The 16,456-nt window shown below is 38.0% G+C and overlaps 1 protein-coding gene across 2 annotated transcripts in view; it reads right to left on the reverse strand.

Annotated features, from left to right (window-relative positions):
• LOC306867821 (transducin-like enhancer protein 4) overlaps positions 1–16,456 on the reverse strand; it is a 52,695-nt gene that overhangs the window by 21,485 nt on the left and 14,754 nt on the right. For both annotated transcript variants that reach the window (XM_079413715.1, XM_079413714.1), the window contains exon 4: positions 3,564–3,608. In XM_079413715.1, coding sequence (XP_079269841.1) covers positions 3,564–3,608 — 45 coding nt within the window. The remainder of the gene's footprint in view (positions 1–3,563; positions 3,609–16,456) is intronic.

Genomic DNA, 16,456 nt, shown 5'->3' on the forward strand with positions numbered 1-16,456 from the left:
CACGTGTGTAGGGTTTTGTGCATATATGTGTGCTTGTGTCCTCCTTTGTGAGCGTGTCTGATTTTCAGTGCTTTACTGCTCTCCTTTCCTCCCTCGTTCGGTTTCTTTTCTTCCTTTTTCTGAATGGAAGAGCCATCAATCAGAGAGAAAGAGAGGGAGAGTGAGGAGAGGAGGGAGGAGAGGGGGATACTGGCGGAGCGCCAGGGGAAGAGAGGCTGGCACGCTGCCCAGAGAAAGAGAGAGAAAGAAAGAGAAAAGGAGAGAGCGAGCACTAGAGCGAGCCAAAATGAGAGAAGGAGGGAATTTAAGAGAGAACAAGCACAGATAGAAAGAGACAGGGGGCGAAAGAGACACAGCGACTGAGAGAGAGAGAGAGACAGAGAGAGAGAGAGAGAGAGAGAGAGAGAGCAGTGTGACCGATGAGGAGAAGAGAAAATGAGGGCTTTATTGAATACCTCTGTGCCTGTGACCACAATCAGTGATTAGAGCATCATTGCTTAATATTTGCCTTTAAATGTTTGAAGAGAGAGAGAGAGAAAGAGACAGAGGAAGAGCGAGGCAGGCTCCATTAGACATAAAGAGGGCAGGCTGATAAGACCAAATCCGCATCACAGTGCATCACTTTAAAGGCATGCGTGTGTGTGTGTGTGTGTGTGTGTGTGTGTGTCTTTATATTTCCACTTTTTATGGTTCTGCTGTATTTTTTTTCTTTTTTGTCCACTATTTCACCTTTCTCTCTCTCCCTCCCTCTCTCCCACACACACACACACATACACACCTTACCGCACTGGATATAATCATAATGCCAGAGCCATTAGAGGGGCTGTTCACAGTATTGCTGAAAACCACACACACATATATATATATATATAGACAGAAAGACAGATAAATAGATGGACAGACAGACAGATGAATAGCCAGACAGACAGACAGACAGACAGACAGACAGATAGACAGATAGACAGATAGATAGATAGATAGATAGATAGATAGATAGATAGATAGATAGATAGATAGATAGATAGATAGATAGATTTTTGTATGGATGGATACACGGATAGACAGACAGACAGATTGATGGATGAACAGACAGATAGACAGACAGACAGACAGACAGACAGACAGATGGATGGATGAACAGACAGACAGACAGACAGATAGATGGATGAACAGACAGACAGACAGACAGAGAGAGAGAGATAGATAGATTGATAGATTTTTGTACGGATGGATGGATAGACAGAGAGACAGCCAGACAGACAGAGAGAGAGATAGATAGATTGATAGATTTTTGTACGGATGGATGGATAGACAGAGAGACAGCCAGACAGACAGTTAGACAGATTGATAGATTTTTGTACGGATGGATGGATAGACAGAGAGACAGCCAGACAGACAGAGAGAGAGATAGATAGATTGATAGATTTTTGCATGGATGGATGGATAGACAGAGAGACAGCCAGACAGACAGTTAGACAGATTGATAGATTTTTGTACGGATGGATGGATGAACAGATGGACGGACGGACGGACGGACAGACAGATAGATAGATTTTTGTATAAATGGACGGACGGACGGACAGACAGACAGACAGACAGATAGATTTTTGTACGGATGAATGGATGGACGGACAGACAGACAGACAGACAGACAGACAGATAGATTTTTGTACGGATGAATGGATGGACGGACAGACAGACAGACAGAAAGACAGACAGATAGATTTGGCAATTTCACACAGCACAGTATTCAGCGGCTAACACACACACACAGCTAAAGCTAAAAGCACTATGATCAAAGCAGGATTACAGGAGGGGCGGAGACAGAGAGATGTGTGAATCCTATTAGGAGACAAATCAGTTTGTTGAATATGAAAGCATTAGGACCGAAGCCCCGCCCACTGACACACACCCACACGCACTGCCACTAAACGACAAATAAAAGAAATTGAGGGTGATTGCTTCACATGTCCATAAAACAGTCTTGCTCTGTCTAAGTGGGCAGTTCTTAACCAAACTTTTTGACAATTTTTAAAGCTTCCTATCTTCTAGTGTCTTTTTTATCTTTCTGTCTTCCTCCATCACTCTCCATTCATGTGTTCCAGCTCACACAGAGAGAGTGTATGATTACCTCCTTCTTCACACACCGCTGATGCTGGGAAAGACTGATTTAGAGGGAAATCAGTCAGAGGAAAGGAAAGACAGACAAACACACACAAGTGCTGCCTATTCTTACAGGAGGTACTAAGCTGTTCACAGGCTGCCCAGAGTTAGTTCATGGATCGCATGATGCATATTGTCTACAAAAATGGGTAAAATCACCCATTACAATCTGACTGTCTGGATTTATATAACATAATATAAAAATAAATGTTTACATTCACTATTTTTACTATTGTTACTATATAATTATTATTTTTGAATGTAAATAAAATCCACTTCATGCTTCATGCTCTCCAAAAAGGATGTGTGTGTGTGTGTATGATTCTATGAATATGTGTGAGTGCTTATGGGGCATCATGGAGTATTATGATCCTCCCTAAAACCCCATTATAATCATTTCATTGCCCAACACACATGGGGGAATTCACTGAGAATGAATTGCGCCTACTGATAGCGTTGTTTATTTGCATGTGTATGTGGTTTCAGTACCAGATTCTCAAAAGGAATTATGCAAATCAGGTATCGCATTGAACACAATGTGCATGGTCTAGTTTGTCATTTTAGAAGTCAGAGTGCTTGGTTGTGCAGGATGACCTACTCAATTATTCCTAGGGATATTATTTTTAAAGTGTGTCATAATTAATACAAAAATATGTATATAATAATAAATACAAGACAAATTTAATAATATTTAATTTATGTAAAAACAAAAAATGCATGAAATCAGACGTATATAAACTAGATTCAAACATATCTTAGGAGTGCCAATGGTCAGAAAGCAAGAAATTAGATGTTTATAAAACAGATCCAAACCATATCCATATGTGTTACAAGTGTAAATGGTCAGACCACATGAAATCAAACATTTATAAACCGGATTCATGTGTTACAAGTGTGAATGGTCAGACCACATGAAATCAGACTTGTACAAACTCAATCCAAACCGCATCCATGTGTGTTACACGTGCGAACAGTCAGATCATATGAAATTAGACTGGATCCAAACCACATCCATATCTGTTAGAAGTGTGAACAGTCAGACCAAATGATATCAGACATGTACAAACCGCATCCATATGCGTCACACATTTGAACAGCCAGATGACATGAAATTAGACATTTAAAACCAGATCCAAACCACATCCACGTTACAAATGTGAACAGTCAGATCAGATGAAATTGTACATTAATCGACTGGATCCAAACCACATCTTTTGTGTCACAAATGTAAACGGAAGCAGTTTTTTAATCATGGCAGGATACATATATTATAAACAGCCACTCCCAATAATCTGATTTGTGTGCAGTGTGAACAGAAAATAAGATGAAAAGAAGATTTCAAGTGTTAAAATAACACAAGCAAAACTGTTCAGTGAATTCGCCCAACAGGTTTGTCTTACCTGTTTGTGCATCTCAATGTTGAGCCCGTAGGACATCTCGTAGTACTGTGGGAACACAAACGTGAGAGCATCAATCAGCACCGTGATGAATTAAACAGCAGTGAATCATCATCAATCAAATTAAAACTTCAGCGGCCTGATAGACACTAACGACTCGCTGCAACTACAGCAAGACAGAGAGAGTTTGAATGCATCAGCGAGTGTTTCTGCGTGTCTGTTTCAGCAGGCAGATGAGCAGCGATGCCAATGATGAAGATGAAACCTGACACAAATGCTCGCTTATTCTGTCTTTCTCTGTCTGTCTGTAACGCTCACACACTCGGTAACTGCTCTGTGTGTAGCTCGATTTTTCCTCTTCTCTCCTCTTATCTCTGTCTTTCCCGATCAGCTCACTTGTTACCGACCTTCCTTTTTAATCCTCCTCTCCCCTGCCCTTCTCTTCTATTATTCCGTAAACTCCATTTCCCATCCGTGATGTGTGCCTGACCTCTCTTCTATCAGACCTTCTCTGCGATTTAATCTCAGGATTAAAGTCTCGTCATATCTAATGACAGCGACTGGAAACCCAAAGGTGTCGAAATGAGGTTAACGAGCTGTAAAATATTTCAAAGTTTGGACACACCTACCTACTCATTCATTATTAGTGCTTGCGAAGCAAAGTGTCTATATTAATACTACTGGTTCTTCTTTAGCTCTAATCGTTCTGCACCATTTGCGCTATGGGCATATGTAGTTCCTCCCATTTTCAACTCTGTGCTTATTGTCTTCTGTCTTCCGGATTGTATTTCCATAGCATGATGGTACGATCTTACGGATTTATAAATGAACTGTCCTGGGACCTGTTTCATAAAACAAGTTTACCAAATAAGCCAGGTTTATTTCAGTTAGACTGACTTATTGCCAATTGATTTGGTTCAAAATAAGTCAGACTAACTGCAACAAGCCTGGCTTATTTGGTAAACTTGTTTTATGAAACAGGCCCCAGGGGTCCGTTCTTCGTACATCGCTATTATGTAGCTGTTTCTTAAGTTATCTGATCTTTTGTCAGATGATACACATTTTACTGAATGAAATCAGTCACACGCTGGTTAACATTTTACCAACCACATCTTTACCTCGTCTGCATCAATCTACCAACCACATGAACAAAACTTCCCATCATGCCTCCTGCTTCCCGTCTTAAAGACACAGATGTAATTGTAGTACATGACAATCGCTAACTCAGTTAGCGGGATTTGATTGTTTCGCTTGATCTTGGATCATTTGGTTCTTCAAAGCTCATCCTGGACTTGCTGTCATAGCAACAGGTCCATAAGCTTAAACCTGCTCGGGAGCAGGCTTATTTGATGTAAACAGGATTAGATTGCATCTCTTTAAGCAGACCGTTATTTTATTACAAGAGTACCCTACTGGTCCAGGGTCAATAATTTTAAATAATAATAATTTAAAAATAAATTTGAAAATAATATAATTATGTTGTGTAGTCTATAATACTATAAACACAGCCAGTTTTACTCACTGAAAGATTTATTTGTGATAAAATAATTACTTTATAATTGTATTAGAGTCTTACTCACATGCTACACAGTTAATCTGAGTTGTGCATTAATTTGAGTGGTGACAGCTATTATGGGAGTGGCTTGATGGAGCTCAGGAGATGCAGATAACTTGATATTGACCATTAAAAAACTTTAATTAATGCTGTCACATAACAAATCTGCTTCAAAGATAAAATTAAATGAATTGCTAATTACAGCACTGAAATAAAAATGTAAAACCTGGACAAATAGGCCTACTAGAAATCGTGAATATAAATAATTGGGAATCACGTAAAAAATTACAAATAAATTAAAAACAGTGCACATTTCATTTATCTATTATAAAATTTTTGTGGTTTTGTTCGCTTTGCTGTTTCCTTATAAAGGTCCAGAAATTTGTCAACTTTTTCGTCAGGTGTCTTTATTAATCATATGATGTCATTACGCTGCTGTCTTGCCGCCAGCCAATCGCTGCATTGCTGATCGTGGTTTTAAGTATCGATACATCTGCCCTATTAAGGGAACACGAGAACGCGCAGTGATTTTAGACAACTTAATTTCCAGATATTTTAATCAAATAGGCAAATTTGTTTGAAGAACCAAATTAGCCAGAGATCAGTTTTCAGGATTAGAAGATCTGGAATATTTCAAATCAATTCAGATGTATTAAGCGACGTACGAAGAACGGGCCCCTGGTCTACTTACATTTGTTATGGCATCCACTTTGAAGATTACAATGCTCATGATAAATTTCGTTAACTCTACAATAAGTAAATCCACTTCACCAGCTAATTACTCTTCAACAATAACAATGCTATAGAAATATACAGAGCTACTGCAAAAACGGAAGTTCAAAGATAAAATTTTAAAGATGGCTGTGTGATTGTTTCTCTGTCTATAAAGCTGTATAGGTTTTAGTCCTGAACCGCAGAAGAGTATCAGCATTCTCAGACTGTGGGAATTTCCAATTGGTTAATAAAATTACGATTTTCAATTTACAATTAAAATAAGTTCAATTTTACATGCTGGACCCTTATTGGCTGAATTTTCCTCACTATCTGACCCAACAAAATCCATTAAAGGGGTCATGAACTGAGAAATCAAAATTCCCTTAACCCCCCTTTTGATATATAAGAGATCATTGCACTATAAAAAACATTCTGTAAGTTTCAGCACTCGAAACTTTCTTGTTAGTCTAGAAATAGCTTATATTGAAGCCAATCTGCCAAAATGACAGCTTGTGGAATCTGCCACTTTATGATGTAATAGTGTGACTTAACACCGCCTCCGCAGAAGAAGATCAAAACTTACTTCTACATCACTAACTGTTTAGCCCCGCCCACAGATTTGTGCATGTAGTGTAAATATCGAAAGAGGCAAGAACGGGTCTATGCAGAAACCAAATGACAGACTTTATTTGATTAATTTTATTTTTAATCTGTATAACAGATAATCTTACACGTACTGAGTATTTATGCATTTTTAACCTAAATCCCAGCAGCATCCATCTATGATGGATGTATGCACAACTATTAGCCAATCATAGCAGTGGGTGTTTACTTCCAAGTCTACAATCCGTCACATCTATTCAAACAGAGCGTTCTGATGAGGGGGGTCAAAACAGGACAGAAAATAGCCTATTACTTCTTAATTATTATGTATTTTGATGTAAAAATCTTGATAACATTATAAGTGGACAGAGAACAGTACAAAATAATAAAAAAGGCAGTTCATGATCCATTTAAAAATAAAAAATAATGATAAGATTTTTGTTTTGTCAAGAAATTCATGCATAGGCACATTTTGTCTACAAAACTCATTTCAAGCCTTGTATAAAAACCTTCAGACCAAAAGGATTTTAAGATCATGAGAACCATAAATCCAGTCAAGCGTGTCCAAACTTTTGACTGGCAGATTAAATGCGAGTCTATAAAATGAAGCATTTTAGACATGTGTTGCGCTGTATTCAAATTTATTGCATTTCCAGTATTGATCGCTCCGGTGGGTGATGAATTTTAGATAAAGCGTGACATAACAGCAGAACTATTTCCCCATCTATCTGGTCTGCTGGCACACACACACACAAATATAAATCACTGCATGCTGATAGGGCAGCAGGGCCGCTGGAAGCGGTTCCGATTTAAAAAGCTCTGCGGCGGCCCAGAAGGCTATTCAGCAGTGCTCGTATTACCTCAGTAACGGCCAAAAAAGGTCTCTGCATCATTTCAGACCAACATTAGTTCTCAGCATGTTTTGATGTAGAATCAATCCAGGGAGAAAACGCCAAACGAAAATTCTAATTCACACAAAAATAGACCGATATATCAGCCAATTAATCGACCTGGCTGACATATCAGTACCAACTGAATGGAAATGCTTCCATTAGCCAGCCTTAACACAAAACCAAACACACAGGTTTGGGAAAACAGTGTCCTAGATGTTTGGTATCCACCCTAGAAACCATACAGAAACACCCTGGCAACATCCCAGAACACTCTAGAATCAAGACACTGAGTTTTGCACAGGCAAATGTGACTCAAATTGAGCTGTACTTAATAACCTATACACATATAAGATGTTTAATTAAGCTGAAATAGTTTCAACAGTCAGCATGTTGTGTCTACAGTCTCCCTGAAGAAACTGTTGAATGACAGAGTGCCAGACAGGCAGTCTAAGGACGGGACACCAGCAGCTCATTTTCTCTTCAAATAACTTTAGTCCTTTAGTTTTAGCTTCATTAAATATCTTTTGTCTTTCACGGCTACAATTTATAGACATAAAATTACAGGACTCAACAATAAGGACAGTTACGGGACCATCCTTGTCCTAGGACCAGTGTGAGAGAATTTTGGACATGTTGATAGACCTTTCACATGACCCAACATGTCATTTGTTGTGCTCATTGGGACACAGGCTGGGTCATGTCCCTCTCTTCCAGTACTTTCCTGTCGGTTCTCCACTATCTAATCAAGTAAAGGCAAAATGCTCACTACAAATAAAAAAAAAAAATAATAAATGTAAAAAAAAAAAAATCTAGCTATTTAAAATAAGTTGTCAAAACTGGAAATGAGTTAAATACGATATTATGCCACTATTTTTAAAAACAAAATAGCTGAATTCATTTTTATTTTATTAATTTATTGATGAATTTTAACATAAGTGTGTCAGAAACAAATGTATTTACCTCTTTATTTATATAGCAAGCTTGTTTTTTAAGTTATAACTTAAAAATTCAAATAACAAAATAAACTAAATCAAAGTTTATAATAACAGTTGGAAATATAACACATTTAATCTGATTCATTTCAAAGTAAAAGTTAATTATTTTTATGTTTAATTAAAGAAACTTTTTTAATGAATAACAAATACAAATATGCTCCTGGGACAAATATAATTATGCTACTAAAAATGAGTGTATCTTCTTTTGTGGTGGGGCCACTGAAAATATATAGGGTAAGAAAGAAATGACTTTTTAGATTAATTTACGTTGCTGAAATAAAGCTACAGTATCTTTTTTGTGGCGGGGCCAGTAAAAAACTGGCAGGCCAAGAACAAATTTCAATTATTAGCCAAGAAAAAAGTGTGTGTTGTAGTTTACATACACTCCCACTCCAAAGTGTGGTTTTGGACGATATCAGCATAAATCCTTATCATTTTTTGGTGCAAATACATTAAAGCAACTTGACATTATCATTGAAGGCCAGCAATAAAACATAATAATGGCAATATACATGTCAAAGTCAGACATGCCCCTTTGCCAGCTGTGATGCCTGGTTACTGGTTTAAACTTGGCCCAGGTTTTTAAAACATTTTTTGGTCAGCACACCTCAGTAGCTTCAACAATTGATTGCCAATTCAAAGTCAATGTTTGAATAAACTGACAGCTCAGATGCCCAGATTATGCAGAGCTGTAATAGCTGCTAATGGTGGATATTTTGATGAATCAAAAATGTAATTTTTTTCTATGTATAAACTGCTTAAGTAATAAAATATGTTTTTGTAGTTTGTGTTGTCCCTTATCAGTGCAAAATTATCACAAATTAAAAGGATTCATGCCAATATTGTCCAAAACCCCACTTTTCTAGGGCGTTTCCAAACTTCTGGAGGGCAGTGTAGCTTGTGTATTTAAGCTCATATATGAAGGTGGGTGAGCTTCACTGTGACCTGTTTTTATTTTTTTTATTGTGATGTTATTCTGGATATTGGTGGGATTGTGACGAGCTTTTGGCTTGTAATGCGTTCCCTTGCCGTGGCTCATTGTTATATAAGCTCTCCCATGTTATGTGCATTCTCATTCAACACCGCAAGTGTGTGTGTGTGTGTGTGATCCCCTGAGTGTGTCCGTGTGTGTGTGTGTTGTCTGGAGCAGATTGCGCGCAGCATGTGGCGGATGTAGCGGGGCTCAATGCGGAGGAGGTTCAACAAAGCCCTCTCCTCCTGCCGCAGCCACGATGTGTGTGTGTGTGTATTAGTCCTCACTGGTCTAACAAGGGGCAAAATGCAGTGGGTGTCCCCTGGTTCAACCCGGCAGCTGTTTGCTTGTACATATATCCTGCTGTGTCGCTGGACACTCGGCTCTTGCTGAAATCTCTGTAGATTGTGTGTGTGTGTCCACTCCACTGTACTGGATACAGCTGTGATCTTCTAAGCTCAGACACATTGATTGGCTCGTCCTGTCTAGTAATACTAGATCAGGACGAGCCAATCAATGTGTCTGAGCTTAGAAGATCACATATAGAAGAAGATATCATTTCCATTGGGCTGTCCTCTCCAGCTCATCGCATCTGCCATGACACCATTTACACCAAACAACCCAATTTGAATTGACCTATATAAAAATAGCAGTCCTCTGTACTGCCAAATAAGCTCCAAAAAGGGAAATACTAAATAGATTTGCATTTTCAGTAAGAAATACCAAAGTTTGCGAGGGTGAAAAAGTGCTTTAGGCTTTTAGCGTGCAGTTACAATAGCTGGCAGATTTTACGAGATTCCGGCTTGTCTAATGTGTTCACGTCCTTTTAGGACTCGCAATTACAACTTATAAACGGAATTCTTTGAGAACTCCGACTTGTACACATGGGCTATATTTAGATGCATTTGACCGCTCCAGACACATCGACACATCCGCCATCTTGAAACGGTCAACAAAATAAATGCATTTTCCAAGATGCCACAAGATTGTGCAGACTCTAGTTGTAAAAACCACATAAATTTAGCGAATGCTTTGGTCTTGTTGTATTGAGTTAGTTTAGCTGCTTAAGTCTATTGCAGATGTGGATATTCATACACGTGTATAACTACGGTTGCTGACACACAGGCAACTTGCTCTTGAGTGTTCACTTTGACCATTCCAATATGGTGGACGTCTTACGTATAGCAGTCCATAGAAACACTAGTTAATAGGACCTATAATACCTATAAATATCTATGGTTCCAAGGTATAACCAAAGCCACTAGAAGGCAAGCCTCCAACCTTTAGCCAAAAAAGCGTAATGGCTAATGCTAACGCTGCGGGTTTGATGGTACACAGGGAAGGAGACCAAAGGCGATTGTATGATGAGCCCCATGTGATCCAAGTTAGCCGTTACACTTTTTCCATTGGTAAGTACAACAGACCCTCGCATCTCCCAATAATAAGACATTCCATGTATTCCATGGAAGAAAGTCAGTCATACAGGTTTGGAAAGACATGAGTGTGAGTAAATGATGACAGAATCATGATAAGTTGTGTATTAAGACATTCATAGTCTTCATCATTTGAATCAGTTACAAGCCAAAGAAAGAGCCGTATCATAAATTATTTCATTATACTTCCTTTTTTTCCCCAGACAATAAAGTGACATTATATGAAAGCCATGAACGTCGTTAGTGGCAGTGCTGTTGGCGGCTGTTCTTGAATCCGAGACTGAATTACGAGTTACCTGGCAAGTTCCCTGACAGGCGGGAGAAAATTGCGAGTGCGTTATCAGCCACACAAAACCAGAGCCGTGATTCATAGACTGCCAATTCATATCAGTGCAATTATAGATGAAGTAAATTGCAGAATGCCATTTTATCAAATTGAATTTCAAACTGAATAAAACCTTGAATAATTAGTTAATAAGTATGAGGAGTATGAGACATTTCTGTAAAGGAACACTCTTGAAACTGTACTGCAAACAAAAATTACAGCAACACTATAATAATATCTCCCATTTGCTCTCATATCTAGTATTCTCAGAGTTTAGAAAAAAAAAATCAACTAACGCCGTCACAGCACCAGATTTTCACTACATGATTACTGTGGCTAAAGTACTTTTTTTCCATTTTGGGATGGGTGGCAACAACTAGTTCACAGAATGTGTATTTGCATTTAAAACATGAGATTCAGGACAGTGGAATTGAAAAAAACTGGTTATAAATCTTATTAAACTTAACAAACTTTAAACAGTTAAACAACTTATTTTAACTGGAGGGGTTTGTTTTTTATTTCCATCTAGCCCGTTTGCATAGAAAAACAATGAAAAAGCAGTGCATTGAAATGTAAAAATGCAATAGCGTTGGACTGTCAATGTTGGATTATTTACAATGTTATATTAAGTGTATAGTATTAACATGACAGTGATATTAAATTTTTTATATATCATAGTTATCATCAATACAGGCATATTGTGAAACCTGTGATCTCATCAAAATTATCTGAGTTATGTAATGTGCATTCATTTTACAGCTGTATCCTCTCACAGCATGTCAACAAATGCCTCACACAGTTACAAGGAACATCTAAAAAAATTAGAACGGCAAAGGTTTCATGAACTATAAAAGAGCAACTCTGAGTTGAAAGATTTTGAAAATAATTTTTGCACTTAGCTTTTGAAATTGTGTACTGTAGCTTTAAATGAGAAGTACAAATTTAAACTGAAAGTAAATTAAATATGATTTTTTTAAACCCTTTTTTTTTTGTCTTTAATTTTTTTTTCTCTCTCACAATCAGCTTTGGTGCCACTGATGGAGCCGAAATTGTGTACTGTAGCTTTACCGTAGCGTTAAACGTAAAACTGAAATTAAATTACAGAGTAAATTAAAGATATTTCAGAAAGTGATTTTTGTCCAAAGACCCTATTTGAGCAACCTGCCAGCGACGTGCATGCATCTGTTTTTTGTTTGTTGAAAATTGTTTTGAAAATGATTTTTGCAATTACCTTTGGTGCTGTTACTGGAGCAGAAATTGTGTACTGTAGCTTTAAATGCGAGTTAAACTTGAAAGTAAATGAATTGCAGCACTACTGCTGTTTGCTTTATAATTTGATTTGTTTGGTTTGGAAATATCAGTTTTCCATCGCAGGGCAGCAACAAGTTTCAAAATCTCTTAAAACAGGAGCAATCCATTAGTGTTTTCTCTCTTTTCTCTCTCTTATTTTCATTCACACGGCAGCACTCAAACGTTTAGCTTACTAAGGAGTAATCGTTTTCAAATGTGTCTTATCCTTTCTGCCTTCCTTCTCTTCTCTTCATCTCCTTCTTGTGTTTTTCTTTCTCTGCCCTCATCTTTTCGTCGTCTTACTGTCTCCCGCTGCGTCTTTATTCCGTCTCTCTCACTCTGTCAGTTCTTCTGCTCTTCATCTTCTCTATCGGCCTTTATCTTCCCCTCCTCTTTCTTCTTTTTTACTGCTGCGTTTCAATCACCGCTCTCTCTCACTCACTCACTCTCCTCGTTCGTCTTTGCCGCTGATCTCTCCTTATGTTCTCTCTCTCTGGCGCGAGGGCAATCTGTGACAGTAATGTTCGGAGGCGAGCAGAGAGCATCAGGCGGATGAGTCGGGGCGGGGGTGTTACTGCAAAAGCAGCGCATTAGCCCCCTCGTTCGTTCCATCTTTCCATCCTCAGCTGCCCCGGGGTCTGGATTACACACAGCGGTTACTCACAGAGTGACCATGTAGATGGGCGCACATTAAAGGCTAGATCATGATGGCACATGAGGACACAAACACACACACACACACACACACAAACAAATACTGCAATCCACAACCAGGATTTAGGATTTAATAGTAATTGAAGCAGATTCGAACCACAGCGGCACAGTTTAGCATACAATTGAGCATACAAAAGTTGCATATATAGTTTAGCACATAATTGAGCTTATAGGACAAGTTTTAAAATATCTATCTATCATCTCTTTTTTTGAGCCATATCCTTGTTTACATTATTAATATCATTAATTAAAATGTATTTTATTAATAACTATTTTTGAATATTATTATTATTAATTAAAATGGACTTTACATGAGTTCCGGTTCCAGTTCGAATGGAGAAAGCTGCTTTCGTCTAAGCGCCGCTAATCCTCCGAATAATTCCGTAATAAATTAATCTGAAAGTTGAGGTTTAACCTTTAAAGTTGTTAAGAAGGAAGTCAAGAAGTTAATAAAACCACAACAATGCCAAAACATTTGAAAAAAGACGGCAAATTACATGAAGAGGCCAACGATCAGGGCAAAGCCTCGAGCAACGCTACGGAAGAGCCGAGGCAAATCGGCGCTAACGCTAGCACAATTTCTCCTAGCACTCAAGATATCATGGACACCATAACAGCCCTTAATGCTCCATTTAGCTAAAAATTCGACACATTCACGCAAACATTGACTGACCTACGATCAACGCTGACAACCATGGCAGAAAAATTGAAGACGATCGAAGAGGCTACCACGAACCAAGAAAGCCGTCTGACATAGAAAACGTAGAAAAACAGTGTGCAGGACTACTGGATGAGTGTAAGAGACTCAGAGATAAATGTAGCGACCTCGAGTCCCGCTCCAGATGCAATAACATTCGGCTGATAGGAGTTGCAGAGAAGGAAGAAAACGGCAGGCCTACCGAGTTTATAGCGGAATTACTTCCAAAACTGCTGGGTTCCGAAAACTTCATTAAACGTATCCAGATTGATCGTGCGCACAGGGCCCAGCGAAGACCGAGAGATGATCGTCCAAGAGCGTTTGTCATCAGGATACATCATTACCAAACGAAAGAGTTAACCATTAAGCTGGCTAGAGAGAAATCTCTAGAATACAAAGGAAAAAGGGTGCACATTTTTCCAGATTTGACCTCGGATGTGTTGAAGCAGAGATTCCGATTTGCCGAAATAAAGACAAAATGCAAAAATTATTCATTATTAATAATTATTATTATTTATTGGAATAACAGTGAACATTATGGACAATTAGGAGGTTCATAAAACCGGTTATTTCTTAAATGGAGGAAGATTGTTTTTTGTTTTCTTCTTTCTTTTCGGGGAACACGGAAGATTACGTTGCATCGGTGATGAGTGATCCGGTAGTAACGTGGAGTTAAGTCATCTGACTGATAGGAAAGGGTGGGGGGGTTACAAACACACCTTCTCTGTGTGTTTGTAACTCAAACACACAGAGAAGGCACAGTAAGGCGTCTGAGTTGGAATGTGAGAGGTATGAACCATCCAGTGAAATGACGTAAGGTATATACTCGTATTAATAAATGACATGCTGAAATTATATTTCTACAAGAGACTCATATAAAACAAACAGCAAAGGCTCTTCTTAATCCTGCATGGGCTGCTCAAGTATATCAGTCAAACTTTTCTACTAAATTAAGGGGAGTCGCTGTCATTGTAAAAAAGCAAGTACCATTTATACATAAACAGACAATATCTGATACAAATGGTAGATATGTAATTGTTTGTGGTGAAATAAATTCAGTTCCTATTACATTGGTTAACTTGTTTGGTCCTAATTATGATGACTCAAATTTTTTTGAAAGGTTTTTAGACAAAATACCTGACTTTGCTTCATGTAACTTGATTATTGGGGGATATTTTAATTGTGTTTTTGACCCAGTTAAAGATGCACGGCCTAATTGTACCACAAAAAATAAATCTGCAGCCACTTTACATAACTATTTCAGAAATTTCAACATGGCGATGTTTAAACCCATCAGCTCGAGAATATTCTTTTTACTCATCAGTACATAAGTCCTATTTCAGAATTGATCTTTTTATTATAGATTCAAGTTTGTTAAAAATGGTCCACTCAATATCATAACAGATTAATATCAGATCATGCCCCATTATAAATGAATGAATGAATGATGCATTTATATAGCGCTTTATTGTGTATTACACCCAAAGCGCTTTACAATCATGTGGGGGGGGATCTCTCCTCAACCAGCATCCACTTGGATGATGCGACTGCAGCCACACTACAACGGCGCCAGTGCGCTCACCACACACCAGCTACAGGTGGAGAGGAGAGAGAGTCATAGAGCCAATCAAGTGTATGGGGATTATTAGGAGGCCATGATAGACAAGGGCTAGTAGAGGGAATTTGGCCAGGACACCGGGGTTACACCCCTACTCTTTACGAGAAGTGCCATGGGATTTTTAATGACCACAGATTATCACTGGATCTAAAATTGAAGTCGGAAAAAGGAACGTATAATTGGAGATTTGACAACTCTCTTCTGAATGACATTAAATTCTGTGATTTCATAAAAGAAAAATTTAGATACTTTTTGTCTGAAAATGATATTGGCAATGTGTCAGATTCTGTACTATAGGATTCAATGAAAGCTGTTTTCAGGGGAGATATAATTTCATTTCAGATCAGAAAAAACAGAAGATAAAACAAGATTTTAACAAATTACTGAATTAGAGGAAAGTTATAAAATCAATTTTGCTCAACTATTTTAAAGAAAATAGTAACTCTGAGAAGTGAATATAATTCTATTCTTGCTAAAAAAATTGCTAAACAACTTAAACAACGCCATTTTGAATTAGGTGAGAAGCCTCACAAACTTCTAGCTCGACATCTTAAACAGTCCCAAGCATCTAGAGCCATTCATAAGATTCAGACAGAGAGTGGGGAAATAATAACAGATCCAAAACGGATAAATAAATGTTTAGCAGACTTTTATAAAGAAGTATGCACATCCAAAGGAAATATAGATATAAATGAAATAAACAAATTCTTATCTAATATTGATCTTCCCCAAATAAGCGAAGAAGCTTTTGAAATGTTGGAAAAGGAAATTACTCTAAATGAGGTAAACGAAGTTGTTAATAACCTCCCTAATAATAAATGTGCAGGCCCAGATGGGTTCAGTGCAGAATATTATAAAACATTCTCTAATGATTTGGATTTGGGAACAAATTCATTCAGTGGATTAACATTTTGTATGCTAATCCAAAAGCTTCGGTCCTTACTAACTTTACATTTTCAGCCTCATTCCCACTATATAGAGGAACACGCCAAGGCTGTCCTCTCTCCCCCTGCCTATTTACGCTAGCAATGGAACCCTTGGCAGAGAATGTCAGGTAGAATGTTGAAATTGCCCTTATTTTAATTA

The sequence above is a fragment of the Barbus barbus genome, assembly GCF_936440315.1.
Source record: "Barbus barbus genome assembly, chromosome: 49".
Lineage (NCBI taxonomy): Eukaryota > Metazoa > Chordata > Actinopteri > Cypriniformes > Cyprinidae > Barbus > Barbus barbus.